Source organism: Sarcophilus harrisii, chromosome 2 (genome assembly GCF_902635505.1).
Source record: "Sarcophilus harrisii chromosome 2, mSarHar1.11, whole genome shotgun sequence".
Taxonomy (NCBI): Eukaryota; Metazoa; Chordata; class Mammalia; order Dasyuromorphia; family Dasyuridae; genus Sarcophilus; species Sarcophilus harrisii.
Window position 1 is genome coordinate 438727260 of NC_045427.1, and position 22576 is coordinate 438749835.

Sequence of the window (22576 nt, forward strand, 5' to 3'; positions counted from 1 at the left end):
AGAGAAGATGGAGCAATTTCTCTAAGCTGCAAGGTGTTTGCCATTTCTATGATCCCAAATGCTTCCTTCACACCTCTGGGGATAAAGAGGACAGGAGGACAATAAAATGTATAGGGCTGAGGGTTTGGGGAAGAATCCCAATGAAAGTGTTCTATCTGTTTCTTTTCCATCCCAAGCTATCTTGATACAGTCTCTCCTACACAAAGTACAAATTCCTGCTGAGCCAAGCTCTGCAGCTTTAGGGTGTGTGAGGGCCATTTAGCAGGTGGAGGGAGGAGGTTATGTGCATTAATCAAATTCTCCATTATAAAGATTTTTGTTTTGCTGGATGTTTTTTTTTTCTTCAGAACCACTGCAGAAAGTGTAATTAAGGGCTCTCTTCCAGCTGTGGCTAAAGGAATAATCTTTTCCCATGTGTTTACTGGGATAGACTGTCTAGTGCAAAGCAACCTATCTCCAACGCCTATCACGGTGGTTCCAGAGCATGTCTTGAATGTTCTCAGGGATTAGAGGCAAAGATTTAGAGGCATGGCTAGGTGGTGCCTTAGCCATACACATGGTTATCCATGGGTAATCCTTGACTCCTTCGGAGAGCTTCTATTTTTATTTCCTCTACAAAATAAGGGATGGGGGGTGGAGTAGATTAAAGGATCCCTAGGTCATTTTCGGCTCTGAAATTTTGAAGCAATGCCTTTGATGCACATCATCAGAATAAGAAAGGGGGAGAACCATTTATTTGCTAGTTTGATTTTTTTAATTGGTGTGGGGAGGCAAGTACAATTTAAGGAAGCAGTATAACTGAAGGTCTTTGACTTTATGGTACAGAAGGAAACTGCCAGGATCTGGAAGATGATAGAATTTTAGAAAGTTAGAATTTATCTTAGAAATCATCTACCTTACCCACTTCTTCCTTTCAAAAATAAAAGAAATGAGGCCCAGAATTGGGAAGAGACTTACTCTACCAGGTTATACAAAGGCTCATAAATTTAGATCTGGAAAGGCCCTCAGTATCCATCTATCTTAAATCCATCAATAATCTTACATGCCAGAAAACTGAGGTCCAAAGGGGTTGAATGACTTGTCCAACATCTCACAGAAACAAAAACTGAATTTTGAACCCAAGTTCTTTAACTCCAAATCCATGATTCATTACACAGTATTATTATGACCTTTAGTACTGGCCATGAAACAGGTGGTTCCCAAAAGTCTTCTTCAAGGCTGCTGGGAAGGTCTCTTTTCTCCAAACTTCCCCCTCTCCCTGAAATTGAGGCTTGACATTCTACCATTAGGAAGACATTATTTTGAATTAACCATGGCCCTTTCCTTGATTCCCCATTGAAAATGCAATCTAAATCTCCTTGGGAGAGGCAATTATCATCAATGAGTTTGTCATGTCCATTTCATTAAAATACATAGATAGGCATCAGGAGTCACAGAAATTTAGAATCATGAAATGTTAAAAAGGATCTTTGAACATAAAATACCAAAGATGGAATGAATCAAAGAAAAGAAGCCTAACATGCTCATTTTACACTTAAAAAAAAAAAGTCAAAGTCCATAAACTAACACATTTAAGGTCACATTGCTGAAGAACAGCATCTGGAAAAAGAAGAAACATCTAAAAGCAAGCATTTTTACTAACTGTCCCCCTCCCTCTCATACCTTCCTTCCTCATTTCTGTCTCCTGCCTTCCCCTGATTTCATTCAAGTTCCAACTAAAATCTCACCTTCTACATGAAGGCTTTCCCACTGTCCCTTAATGATAGTGCCTTTCCTGTATTGATAATCTCCAATTTATCTTGTATATAGCTTGTTCATACATAGATGTTTATATATTAACTCCCTTATTGGATTGTAAGATACTTGAGGGCAGGGATTCTTTGCTTTTTTTTTTTCTTTTTCATTCCCAGCACTTAACACAGGACCAGGCACACAATAATGAAATGCTTGGTAAGTAACAAAAAAGCAATTATTCTAAAAACAAACTTTAGATGCGTCACAATTTTAACAATAGCAGACATATTTAATCAATTTTTAGTAGAATCGTGAAAGAGGTCAAAGTATGACACTCCCTATAATCTCTTCTTCAGACTTCCCACTACTTTTAGCATTCAGGATTCAGTGGAAAGAGATTTGAAGTCAGAAAACTTAACCAGGCTCTACCATTTAGCACCTATGTAACCATGGGTGACCATAGTTGTATCATCCTTCCTATCTAAGCCTGGAAAAAAGGGTTGTGAAGATCTGAACTTGATGAATTCTTGCTTCCTTCCAACTCTAAGCATTTTGGGATTCTGGAGCAAGAGCAAAGATTAAAATTTCAGATATCACTGACATCTTAGTTTTCCTTAAACCATGTGGCTTATGTTTAACCCTTAGTGACAGAAGGTCCAATTCTAAAACCCAGCCCTTTATGGAAGCAAAATGAACCATGGTACAGAAATTAAGAATGGCATTGGGAATGGTTATCAGGAGACCTGGCTCTAGCTTCCCTTCCTTTAAGATAGGCTTAGGCAAGTGAGTTAATCCCCCTAAGTCTTAATATCCTCCAGAAAATGAAAAGTTTGATGACTAGACAAAAGGATCATGGGTATCATAGGTGGAAGGATCATCTAGTCCCATTCATCTGGAGGAAGAAACTGGGGTCTAGGAAGGTAAAGTGACTAGTATTCAAGACCACACAGAAAATAAAGGTCAGAGGCAGGATTAGGATTTCAAAGTTAGTGACCTTTCCACTAGGTCATTTCTAAAGTCTTTCCAGCTTCACATTCTCCATTACTATGATGAGATTATTTCTCAGGTTCTTTCTGGCCCATGTCTATGGCATTCCTGTTTTGCTTGCTTCTAAAGAAAGACACAAATCCAAAAATCAGATGGATGGGGAAAAAGAAGTCTAGAGATACAAATGTCATACAAGGAAAAGGAGGATAGAAAGAAAGAGCAGGATTTTGGGGAGGGGGTTGGAGAAAGTGAGAGTCACAGTGTTCTGATTACTCTTGGGGCTCTCTCCCTATGGCTTAGCCCCTCACACTTGGTGGTCATATTTCCATTGGCTGGGATTGTTTCCAGACCTGGAGTGGGCCGGTCCCACCCACAACCACCACAGGCTGGCTCATTCTAAATGCCTAATCAATTGCAGGCTCAGCACTAATAAGTGACTCTAAAAAGGTCTGTCATTTTTGGTTCAGAGAAAATTTGGGGGAGGGGGGGCAGGGAAGAACTAGAGAAATAAATCCACACAAGTTCTTAGAGGATTTTCTGAAGGGGGGGGGTGTTTGTGTGTAATAAATGGGGAGGAGGCAACCCTGCAGGGTGGTTTCCAAAATCAGCCCTTATTCAGGGACTGAAACTCCCAAGTACACCTGTAAGGGTAACAGTGACACCCAGTGGCCAGTTAAATTCCCAAGGTGATGATTGTCGTATACTGTTTTTATAAAGTATGCCATTATCAGTGATACCCAGAGATGATCTTTACAGCATGTGGACCTAAAATCGCAAACAGAGGCCTACAGAAAAAGTCCTGCCGGCTTCCACCGGAGCAAAAGCCCCTGAGTCCAGGAGTAAGATCTACCCTAACCTTCCATAGCTACAGGAGCTTTTTCTTCTGAACAAAGAAAATGGTATGTTAGTCAAGGGGCTGGAGGAAAAGGAAGAGGATGATGGCTGGTAGGAGACACAGAAATGGGAGGGGCAGGAAGAATCTATGAATCATAAAATATTAGAGCTGGAAAAGACTAGAGAACATCGAATGATGAACAGTCATTATATATTAAAGCTGGAAGAGAGTACATCCAGTCTGATCCCCTCATTTTGCAGAGGAAGAGAGATGTGATTTGTCTGAGACTACCCAGAAAGTTAATAACATAGCCAGAGCTAAAAGCTACCTCTTCTGACTTTAAATTCAGGGTTCTTGATATAACAAACATGCTACCAGGATGAAACCAGCAATGATCCCAAGTGGGGAGCCCTAACCAACTAAAAATGTAATCGGGAAATAATCTATAAATAAAAATGCAATAGAATATAGATAATGCTAATTTTCTTTAACATATAGCCCACAAGGATTCTTATGTATGATTTTTGTGCCCCCCATTTCTCCTTGAATTTGACAGGCTACATTATAATACAATTCTGCTTTGCAAGAAGCAGAAACCTGCAGAAGGTGACACATGGGGACAATGATCAGCCCAAATTTGTGGATATTACATATATGAAGGTAAGTAGTCAATAACTCATTTGGGTACAATGATTATTATTGGCATGCAGTCATGAAGCATGGGACTTAGTGCTGGTTAGGGACCTTAGAGACCATTTAGTTCAACTGTCTTGTTTCACAGAGAACGGAACTGATGTCCAGAGAAGAGAACTAGAAAAAGAAAAAACTTCATCTCTTGACTCAGAGTCCAGTATTTTGAACAATAGAAGATGTAGGGGATGTAGGAAAAGGAGACAGAGAAAGTGAGGAATAAGTAGTATTTAAAAATGGGAAGGAAATAATATTAGAAGAGGAGAGAAAGAAAGATGAAAATAAGAAAACAAAGAAGAATTGCATGTAGTATGGGGCAAGACAGAGCAACAATTGATGTTGTGGTGGGTGCCTAAATAGAGGCTAACTTTGTCTTTTACTAAGGAACAAAAATGTAGAGAAAGATAGGTAGCAGGTCTCAATGGCACCAGGAGTATTTATACCTGTTTGTGCAAAGGTGGTGGGATGGGGAGACAGGGAACATGTCTGAATTTCTAGGTCTCAGGTCCTCTCAGGTCCACTCACCTCCTTGGTGCCATTATCCTGAATCAGAGTGTAGAGAGGGACTACTCGGTTGATCTCCAGTAGGACAGGTGTGGGGCTCAGTTGTTCCTTGCCAGGCCGCCTACACAGATGGCAGGTAGATGGGCAGCGACCTTTCTCCTCACAACGGATCTCGACCCCTGAGATCAGCTGGTCATCTGAGAGCATCTGGGCTGTCAGGAGGCCCGAGAGGTAGGTGATGAATGGCATGGATTTAAGCTCCTTCTTGTTGCCTAGCTCTGTTGTTTCTGGTGAGGATGGAAGATAGGAAAAGGATTGGGTTGAGGGGAAGAGGGAAAGGATAGAAAAACAGGGAAGGAGGAATTAAAAATCACAATATACACATTCCTGGCTAATTAGGTATCAGATTCTACAGCCAACCTGCCTCCATCTATATATTTATGATCTACAGAAAGAGATGAAAGGGATGAAACTCTGCAATATGAGACCAAAAGCAGTTTTTCTGGAATCAAAGGACCTGTGTTCAGATCCCACTTCTGGTACTTGCTACCTGTGTGACTCCAGGCATGTCACCTAACATCCTTGGGCCTCAGTTTTTGTAAAGTGAAGAAGTCAAACCAGGTGATCTCTGAGATGCTTTCTGTTCTATATCTATTATGTCATATACTGATGAACTGGAATTACTATCTTGAGTGAAATTTGGAGAGGTGAGAGAAAATGGCAGATCTTTGTTCATGCCTTCACTGACAACTTTAGTCATGCTGCTCTCAGTCAGAAATTCTCTTTGCCCTCCTACCCACACAGACCTTGCAAACATTAATGTGAAATATGATAATGACAATAATAATTATTGTTGTTATACTTATTATTATTCCTGCTTCCAGAGTGAGCTCAAGTCTTATCTCATCCATAAAGCCCTTCCTTACTTCTTCCCAGAAATTCTCCATCATAAGAAGACTTCCAGAGACAATTCGATGGCTAATTGTCAAAAGGAAGTTATAAATAACATTCATGATTATATGGAATTGGACTAAATGACTCTAGATCACTCCCCACATGAAGTTTCTATAATTCTTATAAATTAATCCCATTAGTCTTTCTTTCCTTGGAACTCTTGTGGTCCTTCCAGTCATACAAAGACACAGACACACACAGATACACACAACAAACAAAAACTAAATGATCAAACAAAACAATAGTAAAACGGATTTGGAAGAGAACTCAGAAATCATCTAGTTCTACCCAGTCAGAGGACTGCAATCTATATCTTCTCTATTGCCCTCAATCTTAGGAACATACTAGGAACTTAATTGTTGATCAACTTAGAGGCTTATATGTTATAGATGACTCAAGAGATTCTTATTACTGAGTCCTACTTAAATAAATGCTCAAGATAAGGTTGCAGATGTCTGTAGCAGATGATGCTAATGATAGGGCACAGCTTCTAGGGAAAATAAAGCAGTAATCCTGAGGTCCCTTGTTCTGACGATCTGTTTGTCAATGATTCTAAAGTCGTCTGGCTTTAGGATAGTCCTACAAAAATTGCTATTAGATAGTTAAGGTGCTAGTCAGTGATAACCAAGTTCCTGAGACAATATTGAATAGATCACTCCTCAATTCTACCTCTGGACCATCAAATTTGCATATCAGTAACATGAAGAACCAGATCTCTGTCTTTTCCAATAAATTTGTCTTCTTGCTTCTGGTTCTTTGCTAAATCCTTTTGGAACTTAACCTGCTTCAATGGGTGTTAAAATTACAATAAACTTTTCCCCTTTACTTGGAGATGGGTTCAAGCCTGCAAATTCTTTTGAGACACCTGGAGACATCAATCTGCAACCCCAACCTCTTGGAGTCTCCTTTTGAATCTCAACACCTGGAAGGCACAGGTTTATCAGGGTTTCTTTATGTTCTTCTCCATAAGCAATTTCAAAACAGTGATCATGCTCTAATTTCCTGCTCTTTGGGATTAGTGATACAAATCTGTAGGCTGGCTGGGATTTAGAAAGGGCTGATGTGAAACATGATCCAATCAAACCTCCTCTCTCCCTGGATCTCTCCCTCTCCTTCTCTTTTCCCCTCTTCTCTCTATCTTAATAAAAGAAGAAACTAAGGTTTAGAATCAAGAAATTACTAGTTCAAAATAACAAAAGTAATAAGTATCAGATTCAAGTTTAGAATTCAGGTCTTTTGACTTCAAATCCATACATGATACTATACTATATATACTTTCTACTGTGCACCACCTAATGTATTTTCCAATGGATTTCCAGATTTTGGAAGACAACCGTTTCAAAAAAGCAAACAATTTCAATTTGGGACCCTAACTTTTCTAGCAGAATTGGAAAAGGATTATTTTTTTTGTTTTAAGATCATAAATTGAAGTGTTAGACAACACTACTTACAACCCTGTCACTTTGCAGGTGGGGACAATGAAGCTCTGAGGCATTAAATTAATTATTAGCTCAAAATCATAAAATAAGCAATTGCAGAATCAGAATTTGAACTCAGTCCTTTGATGGCAATGTTCTTTCCACCCTCCTATAAAACTACATTGTTTTTCCTAAGTGATTCAGAAAGTTGATAGGCTTTCATTAAGACCCCTCCTGGGTATCTTGGGTGTGTCCTACCTAATTCATTCATTCAACAATAACTGAGTATCTAGAAGGAATTATGAATACAAAACAAAACAAAAAAACCTTGTCTTAAAGGAGTTTGCATTCTGAAGGAAGAATTTAATATGAACTCTGAAAAATACTTGTGTTTACTTTACATATGTTTTTTATTTACTTTTCTGGGCACGTTTTGTTCCTCTGGTAAAATAATAAGCTACCCAAAGGCAGAGTTTGGGGGTTTGAATGGCTTTTAGTTTGTTTGTTTTTTGGTTTGTTTTTGCTCTGAAGATACTTTACATTTAGTTTATGTACATGGTGAGGGATAATAATTAAACAGCCATTAAAATCAGGAAGTTAAAACTTGAAATCAATCTTGAAGAGATTTAGGAATTCCAAGAGACAGAAGCAAAGTCTAGGTATAAACCATAAAACTATCATGGAGTTGTGAAATGATGCTATGTCTCATACAGGAAACCCCAAGAAGGCTAATTTAGGCTAGTCCCAAGAAAAATCTTTGTCTTGTCAAGGTTACCTCAAATGACCTGCCATTGCAGAGGAATGAGGGTCTAGAATTGGAAAAAATCACTATGACCACTTAATTTAGCCCCTTTATTTTAAAGATAAAAATGCCAAGAGAGTTGAAATATAAAGTGAAAAATAAGGCTAGTGAAAATGGTAGAGAAGACCACTGAACTGGAATTTGGGTGAAGTGGGTTCTAGTATCAATTATGCTATAACTAGGTGACCTTGTGCAAATGCCTTTCTCCTTCTGGATCCTTCCTCATCTCTAAAAAATAAACAAATAAGGAGAGTTACATACTGACAATCTCTGTGGTACATTAGGGGTAGAGTCCCAGGCATAGAGTCATAAAGACCCGAGTTCAAATTTAACTTCAGAAACTTTCTAGCAACCGTATAATACTGAGCAAGCCTTTGCTGACTTTGTCTGCCTCAGTTTCCTCAAATGTAAAATGGTCATAATAATGTAAAGTGCTTAGCCTGGCACCTGGCATATAATAAGGTACTTAATAAATGCTTCCCTTCTTCTCCCCCTCCCTTTTTTTTCCTTCTTTCCCTTCTTCGAGGTAATTGATCCCTTCCAATCAACCATCCAATCTCTAACAAACTAGGTGACCTTGAAGAATCCTTCCCATAATAAATCCTATAATTCCACAGTCTATTGCCTCCCTGTGGAAAAAGACAGGAAATCCTCTTGCCTCTATTCATATTATCCCTAACCCACATGTCTATGGTTCCTCAGTCCAAGGATGGGAGGGGTCATGAAATGTTATAAAGTGGAAAAACCAACAACAACAACTCTGAGAAGCCCTAGAGATGTGTCATATCTCACTGAATAGCTGTCAAACATTCGTACCAGTGGGGACTTTCCAGAAATCATTTCCCTACAGGAAACAAGCCTATTCCACCCATCTGAGCTATCCTAAGTTAGGCAGACTCACTCAACCTGTCAGAAATCCTGGGTGCTTTATAGGTAAAGCATAGGCTTGCCAAGGACACCCTTCCTTTCAACCCTCCCGCCCCTGGCATAGGCAGTCCCAATTGATGGCTGGGGCCAAGAGGCCTTTCTCATCCTTTTGGGTCTGTGAAGCTCCCATCAGTGGCCTGGGGCTCTTAGTCCTAGGTTAGAGAAGCAGGAAGAGCTGCCTCATGCCCACAGCCTGTAGTGACATGCAGCAGATCTGGCAACATACTCTCCAATTAGAAATACAAATAAACGCAGTATTCATTCATTATTCTCAGGGCCCCTGCGGGCCCAGGATGGGGGCTCCACCTTCTCTGTCTGGCTGTCAGCAAATGCTTATGTGCACTGGATCAAAGACTCCAGAGGAAGACCGAGTGGATTCCAACTAACCAATCTTTCAGTGGGATTAAAGCAGGGTAGTTACTAAGATAAACAAAACAAGACTGAGAAGGAGGCATCTCAGCAGCTGGGGAGACAGCCATGTATACAGACATGCAAAAAGAAATTTGGAACTGGTTACCAGAGAGATTAGACTTTTGAAAGGTGGCTCCAAGCAATTTCAAGCTTTGCAAAAGAAACTGGAAAAAGAGCTGAGCTTGGCTACTCAAGAGCAGAAAGGCAAGAGGGGAACCATAAGTATATTAGGACTGGAAGGGGCCTTAACAGCACAGACTGTAGAATGTCAGAGGTGGAAGGGAACTTTAGTACACAGAATGCTGAAACAGAGTCCATTAAACAGGAATGCCAAAGCTAAAAGAGACCTTCAGAACACAGAACATTATAACCAGAAGGGAGTATAGAATGTTAAAATGTGTAAGACAGAAGATTAGAGCTGGAAGGAAGGTTAGATCATAGAATGTTGGACCATCAAATGTTAAAGCTGGAAAGGATCTTAAAGATACCCAATCGAATTTCCTAATTTTGCACATTTTCAAGAAATAAACTCATAGAAGGGAAACAGCTCAAAAATCATATAGGTGGTTGCAGACCTGACCAAAGAACCCGAGTCTCCTGATTCTAAGCTCAGTTCCAGAAGCAAATCAGACCGCCTCTGTAAAATAGCATCTATCTTAAAGAAATTTAGTTTCTTTATACAAATATACAAGTGTAAATAAATACATGCCAAGTCTAAAAGGTACTGAGCACCATATAATCATTGCAAAGAAGGACAAGGTCTTTGCACAGTCTAAGTATAACTATGATCTTTGTCCTTAATAAAATAATTGGTGAGATTAATGTATATGAATCAACAACAAACATGCCAAGAAAATACATAATTCTGAATTTTTAGCTATTGCTTAGAGAATGTTAGTGTCATCAAGAGTGGTTACAATTATTATTTCATTTGATTTCCACAACAGTCCTGGTAGGTAGGTGCTATTATTATCCATTATATATGGATAAGTGGAAAAACTGGCAAACAGAAGTGATTTACCCAAAATCATATAGCTAGTAAGAGTCTGAGGTTGGATTTAAATTCAGGTTTTCCTGATTTCTGGTCTAGTGTTCTCTCCACTGGTTGGGAGACAGGAGTGAGGAAATTACCTGGTGGTAAGCAGAAAGTAAACTTGAGAATAGAAATTGTTTTGCTTGGTTTTTGTATACCTAATATCATGTACATCATGAATGTTATTTGAAGTAAATTTGAACTGTTGATTTGAATTGAATTCAGATTCCATTTTAGCTATGCTTACCTTCAAATGAGACACAATTTGTGCGTCCCTTCTTGAAGACTTTCCCATTTGGTGGAACAACCAGATCTTCTACTCTATTGACATAGTCTTCAAGAGCACATAGTCATCTCTTTCCCAAAATGAAACATATAAGGAAGAACTCAGTGGAGAAATACCAGCAATAGCCTGGAGCAAAGATCTCCAAAGTTCTGGATTAAGTGAGTTCTAGTAAGGTGTTCTCTCTACTAAGAAGCTATCTAGACATGGTAAGAACTGAAATCAGACATTATATTTCTTCCTCTTGGGGAAGCTGTCCTTTTTCAAATCAGCTGGGATCTACTAGCAGAACAAATGAAAAGGGAGTCTGACATAAAGAAATTTGGAAGGTAAAACCCCTGCTCTTCCCATTCCAAAACCCCATGATCAGGCCAAATAGTTTCTTACCTATCTTACTATGTTCCAATGATGAAAAATTGAGCAGAAAAACTTTTCATTCTATACCTTGGAGTACTAATAAAATGCCCCCATCATGCACCTTGCAAGTGGCATATAAATTGAACTTGGAAAGAATGTGACATAGCAAAGTGGTCCATTCTTTGAAGAAAATGATTCTCTTCCATTCCTCCTCTCCTACCATTCCCTTCCTCCCACCCCCTCAACCCCCCTACCAAAAAATGTACCTATCAAGTTAAAATACAACCCTTCACTTTGCAACAAAAAGCCCATAGATCTTTGTTGATCAGTCGCTGTCCAATAAATCCTCTACATCCACCATCTATCATCCCAACAAGTGGGAGAGATAATCCACTTGCTGGGATGAAGGGGTGGGGATGGGGGCAGGAGCTAAGCCCAGGGCTGCTGAGCCGGACCTCAGAGAGGCTGCATAGAGCACACAGCTGGTGAACAGAGTTCAAGGCCTGGCTTGCCAAGATGCTGCTCTGACTGACAAGAGAATGTGGGTGTGACAGGGTTTTTCACAGCAGGCAATAGAGAAGCCAGTGGAAAAACATGCCATCTCCACTACCACCACCCCAATCCTTATCCCTTGAAGCTGGGGCAGAAGAAGTTGAAAGGAAAAGGATAAAAAGCAAAGTGGTGATTTCTGAATGTTCCAAAAAATACTAAAGAGCCAAATCTCTTAGTTAACTCCAATGGCACACAAATTACAAAATGCATATTATAGTATCCGATTATATATTATTTTCTACTATTCTCTTAGAGTTCCAAGTGTTAATCTTAAAGAAACAGGTCTTTATAATAGTAGTAGCTTGTTTGTTTGTAATAGGTAGGGGGGTATGCTAGGATTTGCCCTTTCCAGTGGAAAATACAGAGCATGTACAGATATTCCCTTTCTGGTTCCAGTCAATCATATGGAACACGGGATGCTATTTCTGGCTATATGTGACTCAGGACCTTATAATGTTTAATGATGAAGAGTCCTATAAATTGGCCACTGAATAAGAATTGGTGACTGGGGTTTTGTGATGGGAAATGATAGAGTTCTCTAGTTGTCTCTTGACGAAGAATTCAATGACTATACAAAAAAAGATGATCCGATTCTCCTTTCTTTTCCTTCCTTTGGGATTCTATGGAAGAATGAGGACTGTTTTGAGTTTTGTAGAGACCCAGATAGGGAAAGGAGTGACTTCCCTGCATCCCACCCAGACACTGTGTATCCATGAGCACCAATGCCACCTCTCTCACTTGTGTTTGTTCTTTCCTGATCTTAGGCAAATGAAAATCCCAAGATGACACAACTGTCCAGAAAGATACCTTGTGAATCTTGAAGGATCTAGAAATTTATATCTACACTGATGGTGGAATAATACCTATATAAGTAGTAGAGAGACATACCCAACATAGAGGAATAAAGACAATCATCCAATGATGATCAAATCTTCAGGGAACATAATCCTTCACAGTGGAGAGAAATGCCAGCTGTAGACTCAAGATAGGCATAGAAACTTGGAGAATAGAAAAATACCTAAGGAGAGCTTTGTAAGCACTCTACAAAGGAAGAAAGGATTTCTGCCACCAGGAATTATGACTCTGCCATCTGTCACCTGTGTTCTCCATAGAGTTTGAGCCCACTCTTCTCATGCACCCTATATATATTTGTGAGGAAATGCATTCCAGGGTTTTTGGGGAAAAGGATGTTTTGTCCTTGTTGTACCTTCCTACCCTCTCTAAAAGCTAACAGAGGCCACTGGATGATTATTGATAATAACAGTGGAGGCTCAGAAGTTACATATAGTAGTCCTTCAGGCTTACTCATAAAACCCTTAGTGAGAATAGTTATTATCACCCTCTTGTGACCCAATCTTTGAGTATGAAGGAAAGTTGCAATCATGGTTACCTATAGAGAGAGCTGGCAGGAAAGTAGTAACCAAAGTGGGTGCTACCTCTACAACTTTACAATTTAAACATGGCTGTCCACACAACAATCCTATAAGCAAATTAATGCAAGAGTGGTGGGAGTGTATGCTAGCTTACTCCAGGATGTGACACTCCAGCATCCCTAGTCCAAGCTTTGTGCACCCCTATGCCTGTGAAGTGGGCAGTGACATGTGATGCACATTAGCTGTGTGACTCTAGGCAAGTTGCTCAACCCTGTCTGCCTCAGTATCTTCATCTGCAAAACGAGCTGGAAAAGGAAATAGAAAACCACTCCAGTATTTTTGCCCCAAAAGCCCCACACAGGGTCATGAAGAGTTGGACACGAATGAAACGACTGAACAACAACAAAATGTACCTATCAAGTTAAAATACAACCCTTCACTTTGCAACCAAAAGTTCAGAGACATCCAGCTAGTAAATGAACTTTACTGACCTCAAATAAATGTTCTTTCCACTGCTTCAAAGGGATCATATCATTTAATTCTCTCATTCACCTAACAGTAGTAGTATAATCCTGAGAGCATAGACTCAAAAAATATTTTTTAATTGATCCCAGTTGGTATAGATAAGAATTTAGTTAAGTAACGATCAATAAGTACAATTTACTGTTCTACTCTCGACCTAGACAATCACAACAATCATGTAACTTTCAAGAGTTGATACGAGGAGACTTTGGATGCCAATCACGTCCATAGATATTCTTATTCCTCTGATGCCTCCAACTTATACCCACCATACTGTGCTTTCAGAATGATAACAAGAAGACAGAGGGCACTGTAACAAATACATATTTATGCACGGGGAAAGGGAGCAATTTTTATACTAGCCTTCTGTTTATCCTTCAGTTGTGAAGGCTGTTTAGGTTTGTGTATATCTGTATGACTTGATTAGATCTGTTGCCATGTGCTGTTGGCTAAGTTAAAGGGCAAGACTTGAGAAATTTATATAAGACTTTTGACATTCAAATAGGATTTCATTTACTACTAGATAGTAATGACTGATAATCATACTCTTAAGTTAAAGAATTAACATAATTAAATGAAAGACAAAAGAAGGATAATTGTCAGTTCACTAATTGGGTGTGCCCCTTTTAGATATTAATACAAGGATTGTAGAAGGAATAGTTGAAAACAAGAATATCTTTAGCTAACCTAGAGTAAAATAAGTAGTTGTTGGAATTCTTTTCTTCACACATCTATTCTTTCTCTTAGCCCAGCTTCCAAATGGGACCATATCTGGTTTTAAGTCCAATTCAGTTCTGATGACACTACATACCATTTATTTGAGTCTGGACAACTTAAAAACTCTTTTTCCTCCTCCCAGATTTCCACTGGGAAATATCTGTTGCCACAAATGCTCAATTGAAATGACAAGTTCATATTGGGAAAAGGCCAGTGCTTTCCTGCAGGAGGTGATGGTATCTTTTTCCTCAACAAGAAAACAAAGCAAAGGAATCAGACCCAGGGCCAAGCCAGCTCAGTTGTTTGCTAAATATTCAGTAATAGACCAAGGCACTGACTTGCTAGTTAGCTGGGTTAACTTATGTAATACACTAAAACTCTGAACATTTTAAGACCCCATTGGGACAAATGGGTGGCTCAAATTAGAAATGTTAAAGGAAGGGGAAAGAGGTGAGATTTTGTATTATAAATAATTGGCTTTATTACAGCTATGTTCCATGGGAATTGCTGAACTGAGATGATTTCTTAGATGGTATTATTAATGTTTGCCTTTGGAAAAGTATTATTACTTTGGGTCTGAGTCAGCATCCCATGGCAGTTGTCCTCAATGATGGGGAATGTTGCCCACTTGAACATCAAAGAGGTCCCATCAGTGAGCAGACTTGAGTCCACCCTCTTACAGTTGGAGTCCAGAAGTTTATCCCCTACATAAAACACTGCTTTCATTATATCATTTCCCTGGCTTAAGGCTTATGGTGGCTCCTTAATTGACTGCCAACAAAAGACAAAAAGAATAGATCCTAGCTCTGCCACACCAGATGAATAAGCTGAAGCAAGCCATTTCCCTCCTTTGAATCTTAGTTTCTTCATGTATAAAATAGGAATAAGAGCATCACTTCTGTCCCACTGCCTCAGACTCCCCCAGAATATCTAAGTTACATAAATTGTGTACTAAATCTTTGTCAGTTATAAAGTACTATTCAAATGCAAAAGCAATGGTGATACCTTTAATAATAATTATCAGCATATTCCTTTATTCCTATTGTATCTTTATCACAGGAGGATTCTTAAGGAAATAATCAAGAATACCATCTCAACTTTAAAGATCAATTCTTCATATTGCCTACAATATCTGGGGGGCACCTGAAAGGAAATTGAGATTCATATTACTGGAAGAAATTGTACAAAGATTGAGTAATCCCGTCTTCTTATAGATGGGGAAACTGAGATCCAGAGAAGTGATGCTATTAGAATATGAATTCAAGTGAGCTGACTACAAAACCCATTGCATATACTATTACACCAATTCCTCAGTAAGGGAGAAACCCTTACTGTATCAAAAGTAATGCAAGAAAAATAGCTTAGATAAGGGCTCATGGGAAACATTACTGGAAGATAACATCTACCTGGAAAAGGACAGTTTGAAGAAAGACTGTCCTTTGCCTATCATTATTCTGTTGTTTGGGCAAAAAATTCACTGGACTTTGCATGCTACCATCCCAGGAAGAAGTGGAGATGAGATAGAATTGGGGCCAACCATGCAGAACTTAAGGAGCCATAGAACTGAGATCCAGAGAAGTGATGCTGTTAGAATATGAATTCAAGTGAGCTGACTACAAAACCCATTGCATATACTATTACACCAATTCCTCAGTAAGGGAGAAACCCTTACTGTATCAAAAGTAATGCAAGAAAAATAGCTTAGATAAGGGCTCATGGAAATATTACTGAAGATAACATCTACCTGGAAAAGGACAGTTTGAAGAAAGACTGTCCTTTGCCTATCATTATTCTGTTGTTTAGGCAAAAAATTCACTGGACTTTGCATGCTACCATCCCAGGAAGAAGTGGAGATGAGGTAGAATTGGGGCCAACAATGCAGAACTTAAGGAGCCATAGAATTGTAGTGTGAGGAAATTCTATCTTGTAGTATCTGTCCTCAAGCTTCCTACCAGTAGAATCTTTTCTCATGCAGGTCTGTTCAAAAATTTTCCTTAGATCCACATTTCCTTTCAAGTTAAGTTTAATACTCTCTTTCTGACCTCATCTCTCAAATACCCCTGTAATCTGCCGTTACCAAATCATTCTGATCTTCATAAGGCTTCCCTCTATGTACACTACACTGTTGTCAAGCTGGAGTTTCCTCTGCTCTCCAAATACATCATGCTTTTTAAACCAATTCACCTTTGCTCATTTTTTTCTCCTTTGAGTGGAATGTCTTCTAACTTCCTTGTCACTTATCAAATACTTATCTATTCTTTAAGGTGCAACTCAGATATCTCCATTAAGCATTTCCTGAATTTATCAGTTGATATTAACCTTTCCCCTCAGATTTCACACAATAGTTTGCGATTCTTTAATGTACCAGTCATGTATTGTTGTTGCCTACCATAATTTTCTTTGTTTCTGAGCCTCCTGATGACTTATACAGTAGATAATTAATCTTGTCTAAATTTTGTATTATGTCTGACATATAGCATAGTGTTCTCTGCACTGAAAAAGAACATTATAAATGTCTGCTTAATGAATTGTTTGTCATGATCGTAGGCAAAAATGGTCAAAATGGAAAATGAGCCAAAAGGAAAAGAGGAATCATAGAGAACTTCTGCCATGGAATTGTTGTGTCCTTGTCCTGTCCCCCTTACAAGACTATCCCATTTTCCTCATGCTCTCAACAAATCTATTAAGCCAGTATTGTTAAGTATTCATGCTCTCCTTTTATAGATAAGGAAATTAAGACCCAGCGGGGTTAAGTGATTTGCCCATTATCAAACAGCTAGTAACAATTGAATAGTGTATTTCAACCCAATTGTCTTCTGAGTGTAAGTCCAGCATTCTTTGTACTAGACTACACTGCCTCCTGAAGGTAGGTACATACCTTTGTCATATATACTCACACACACTAACTCATCCCTGACTTTATCTCCAAATTTAGCAGTCTCTAGAATGTTGTATCTTACTGATAAGAGAACTTACTCTATTAATAATGCTACACTGCAACTTAGTCTTAAAGACTTGCCTGGGATCACTGAAAGGTTGAGATGATTTCATAGGATCACATAACAAATATGTTAAAAAGCAAAATTTGAATCTGAGTCTTCCTGACTCTAAGGCTATTCTAAATAACTATCCAACACTGCTGTTTCTCTAAACACACTGCTATATATTTCACTTATATCAGATTGCTTTCTGTCTTAGGAAAGAGGAAGGAAGAAAAATTTGGAATACAGTTTTACAAAAATGAATGTTGAAAACAATCCATATATGTATCTGGAAAATTACTATTAAAAATAAATAAACATAGTGCTATATATTTTGAGTAAGTATTTGTTGATTCAAATTTCCATATTTAACTAATAAAATTAGCTGTGTGATCTTAGAAAGATGATTTTCCCTCTCTTACACCTCATTTTTCTCTTCCATATAATGTGTGGATGATCTACAGTAATTCTCAAAGGGTGGTAGAAAATTCCTGAGTGGGTCTGCAAGGCCTACAAAGTCCAAACTATTTTCAAAATGACACTAAAACATTTGGATTTTTAATACAGCAAAATATCAATAGAATTAAACCACATAAACCAAAACTTTTTGGGTCTTCCATAATTTTTAAGAATATGAAGGGTTCCTAAGACTAAAAACTTTGAGAAGCACAGATCTGAATGATCTAAGAGCTACCTTTGGAATATGAGAGCTGTGGGGCCTCAAAAGCTATCTAATCCAAATATGTCATTTAATAAAAAAGGAAATTGAAGCCCTAACAGATTTAATGACTTGTCCAAAGTTATCTATAGTAAGTTAAGTGAGCTGGGATCTCAAGCCAGGTCGTTGACCTCTCAAGGCAGCACCTTTTTCATTCCACTGTGAGATGTCTTCTAGATGATCTCTGTGATTCCCAAGTTGCTTTTAGGGCAAGCTTTAAAATCCTAGGAAACTAGGAAATTAAATTCTCCCATATTCAGGCAGGACTCCCCTAAAACATTTTAGTCATGATGTGATTCTACTAGATTCTTAAAGATCTATAGCACTCCTTGAACAATTCTTTCCGGTACTAGAATCTATACTTGTACAGGGCTAGAATTGTAGGCTTTTAAGATGAAAAGGGACCTGAGGAGTAGTCTAGCCCAAGCCTCTCTTTGACAGAGAAAGAGCTAAGGCTTAGGGAGGAGCAGAATCTTGCCTAATGGAGTGGCAGACCTGGGAATGGAATCCAGATCTTCTGATTCTCAGTAGTCTTTCTTGAACTCACCCCTCCTAGTCCAAAGGCACTTTCTATAAAGACAGTTAAGTCCTAGGAACACACCCTGGCCCTTGGGGGGTAGGTTTTTAATTGTAGGGAGAAGGAAGAATAACCCAGAGTCCTAAATATCTACCTAGCAACAAAGCTATTAACTTAAATGGTTTTATAGGTTTTCTCCATCTGAAGAGGACGCTAGAAACCAGGCACTAAAGCAGTTGGTCGGTCAATCCTAACACAGAGATTCACCATCAGAGATGCATCCCAGGTTGGGACAGGAGCCAGGCAGAGGATGTTTGACTACCAGGGTAGGATGGAGAGAGAGCCGTCAGTGATCGGCTGCTGCCCTCTAGTGCCTTTTCAAGGTGATGGCTCTTGGGAAAAGTTTGTCTTTGCTCTTAACCAGGGGCGCCTTCTGCAAGACAATGAATGATCACTTGAGACAAAAGACAGTTCTGTTTGAGCAGAGAGCTTGAAAGGAAAATACAGCATCAATCATGAAATCCTAGGAAGCTTTTATGTTAGGATTGCAGATATAGTGGATAAGAGTTACAAAGACCTAAATTCAAATCTTGCCCTTTTTTGTTCAGGCATTTTTGTTCTCTGTGATTTTTTATAACTCCATTTGGGGTTTTCTTAGCAAAATATTGGAGTGGTTTGCTATTTCTTTTCTCTAGCTCATTTTACAGATGAGGAAGCAGAGGCAGGTAGGTTTATCCAGAGTGACACAACTATATTTGAGGTCAGGATTCTAATTCAGGAAGATGAGTCTTCTTCCTGTCTTAGAATATTAATACCTGAGAATCTGGATAAATTATAATTTCCCTGTGCCTCAGTTTTCTCATTCGTAAAATGAATGAATTGGAACGAATGGTCCCGAGGGTCCTTTCCAGCTCAAAATCTATGATTCTTTTTCATAGACTTAGATGGATTATAAGACTGAGATTGTAGTGAATGTTTTTGCCACTTATTACTTTTAGAAAAATCACTTTATCACTCTGATTCTCAGTCATTTCACTAATTAAAAATATTGAGGGGAAAGAAGGCAGCATTATGTACTACTTCTGGAACCAGCAGACTGGGGTTCATATTTTAACACGGCCATTTATTATCTTTGTGCCTTTCAGAAAAATCCCCTAACTTCTTTCTGTCTCAGTTCCCTAGTCATCTCGGAGGTCCCTTCTAACTTTAATATTCCAACCTTTATGATTAACCAGTCAAAAGATTTTCCCCCAAGTATTTACTTTGTGTCAGATACTGTACAAAGTAGATAAGGATAAAAAGAAAGGCACACACACACACACACACACACACACGGAGCTATCCCCTGACCTCAAGAAACTCACATTCTAATGGGAGATAATATTCTTAAATAATTACAAACATACAAGACAAAAGAGATAGAATAAAGAATAAAGAAAGAATTTATTAACTGCTTCTATGTTGAACTAAATATTGCATAAATGGAAGTCAGAATGGAAAGTCATAAAAGTCATAAAATGGAAATCAGAGGAAAGCTGGAAGAATGGGGAAAAGGACAAGGAAAGGCCTCCTATAGAAGGTAGAATTGGACTTCAGCCTTAAAGAAACCCAGGTTATAAATATGAAATGTAAATAAGGAATATCAAACACGAGAGAATACAAAGAAAAAATTAGTCCTCATTCTCAAGGACTCTATTTTACTCTTATTTTCTTTCCTTTAAATGTATATGCATACACATGCACACATATATATTATATATACATGTATTATGTGTATATTGTATATGAGTATATAAAAAAGAAATATAAGGTAAGGGAGGGGACGCTAGCAAATGGGAAACTAGATTTTATCTTAAGCCTTTTCTGTCTCACTTGGTCCATCCTTTGGCTCTCACCAAGATCTGGCTTCCTCCTGATGACATACTGTTCCTTCTCCATGAACAGTTTAGACTCTTCTTCTAACACTATTACTCTTGGAAGCTGTTGTCCATTGATCTCCAGGACACTCTCTTCCCTTCCTTCTTCAATGAATTCAGGGCCTGGTTCACAGGACTTTTCTCTTCCCCAACTCCTAACTTAATGCTAGGGAATTTCAAAGTACATATTGATATTCCCTCAAATACTCAAACTTCTCAATTCTTCATTTTACTCATTTCCCAAGACCTACTCTTCCACCCTACCAAGGTTATACAGAGATGGTCATACTCTAAATGTCACCCCACACAAATATTCTACATCTATATTCATAAACTCACAATTCCTTTATCTTATCATAATCTGTTGAGATTCCACCTGTCCTGCCTTATAACTCCAAACCCCATTCTACATCTTCATCATAACTTCCGATCTCTTCACACCTTGGTTTTTCCCAAACCATCAAACCTATACTGGCTATATTCTCTTCCCTTCCCTATCCTGGTAAACCAATTCAACTCTACACCATCATCTTTTCTTAAGTCCTTTACCCTTTTTTAGTGTCATTAATCTTTCCCAACCAAGTCTCAGACTTAGATCATTATCCCCATCTGTTCCCTTTACTCACACTCATGTGTTACTGAACAAAGCTGGGAAAAATTACAAAACCATATCACTGTGACCACTACAAGTTTTCCTCCAAAATCTCAGCTGGACCTTCACTGCAGAAAAGTAATCCTCTTAACAACTCAATAATTGATTCACTATCCCATTTACCACAGTGGTTTTTCCAAATTTTTTCCTGCCTCCTCAGGTCTCCCATACTTTCCTTCCCCTTATGTCTCAGCTGAAAATGTTGCCTCCTATTTCATTGAAAAAAATGAAGCCATAGCAAATCTAAAGCTACATTATAAAGCAGCAGTCATCAAAACCATTTGGTACTGGCTAAGAAATAGAATGATGGATCAGTGGAATAGATTAGATACACACAACACAATAATCAAGACCTATCAGTAATCAAGTAGTTTATGAACTCCCAAACTCCTGCTTGGAATAAGAACTCACTAATTGACAAAAATTGCTGGGAAAACTGGAAAATAGTATGTCAGAAACTTGGCATTGATCTATGTCTCACACCCCATACCAAAATAAGTTCAAAATGGGTACATAATTTGGGCATAAAGGATGATACTATAAACAAATAATATAAACAAATTGAGAAATCAAAGAATAATTTACTTATCAGATTAAAAAGTTTTTGTATAAACAAAACTGACAGAAACAAGATTAAAAGGAAAGTATAAACCTGGCAAAAAATCTGTACAGCCAGTGTTTCTAATAAAGGTCTCATTTCTAAAATATATAAAGAACTGTGTCAAATTTATAAGAATATAAGTCATTATCCAATTGATAAATGGTCAAAGGATATGAACAGACAATTTCCAGCTGATGAAATTAATCTATAGTCTATAGTCATATAAAAAATGCTCTAAATCACTCTTGATTAGAAAAAAGCAAATTAAAACAATTCTGAAGTACCATCTTACATCTCTCAGATTGGCTAAGATGAAAGGAAAAGAATGATAAATGTTGGAGAGGATGTAGGAAAACTGAGACACTAATGCATTGTTGGTGGAGTTGTGAAATTATCCAAACATTCTGGAGAACAATTTGGAACTATGCCCAAAGGCTATCAAACTGTGCATACCCTGGGGCAGCTAGGTGGTCCAGTGGATAGAGTACCAGCCCTGACTTCAGGAGGACCTGAGTTCAAATCTGGTCTTAGACACTTAACACTTCTTAACTGTGTGACCCTGGTCAAGTCCTTAATCCCAACTGTTTCAGCAAAAAACAAACAAACAAACAAACAAACACCCATGCATAGCCTTTGGCTCAACAATGCCATTACTGAGTCTGTATCCCAAGGAAATCATAAAGGAGGGAAAAGGATCCACATGTGCAAAAATATAGCAGCTCTTTTTTTTTGGTAGCAAAGAATTGGAAAATGAGTAAATGGGGAATGGCTGAAAATGTTGTGGTACATGAAGATAATGGAATATTATTGTTCTATAAGAAATGATGAATAAGCTCATTATAGAAAGGCCTGGAAAGATTTACATGAACTGATGCTGAGTGAAACAAGCAGAACCAGGAATACACTGTACACAATAACAGAAAGAATGTGCAATGATCAACTGTGAAAGACTTGGTTCTTCTCAGTGATTCAGTGATCCAAAGGAATTCCAATAGACTCTGGATAGATAATGCCATCTGCAGCCAGAAAAAGAACTAAGGAGACTAACTGTAAATAAACACGTTATGTTCACTTCTTTTTTTTCTGTTTTTT

At 38.4% G+C, this 22576-nt stretch overlaps 1 protein-coding gene across 1 annotated transcript in view; it reads right to left on the reverse strand.

Moving 5' to 3' along the window:
* Positions 1-22576, reverse strand: part of ASTN2 (astrotactin 2) — a 1113071-nt gene that overhangs the window by 294446 nt on the left and 796049 nt on the right. Inside the window, exon 17 of the mRNA XM_031949426.1 lies at positions 4772-5037. Coding sequence (XP_031805286.1) covers positions 4772-5037 — 266 coding nt within the window. The remainder of the gene's footprint in view (positions 1-4771; positions 5038-22576) is intronic.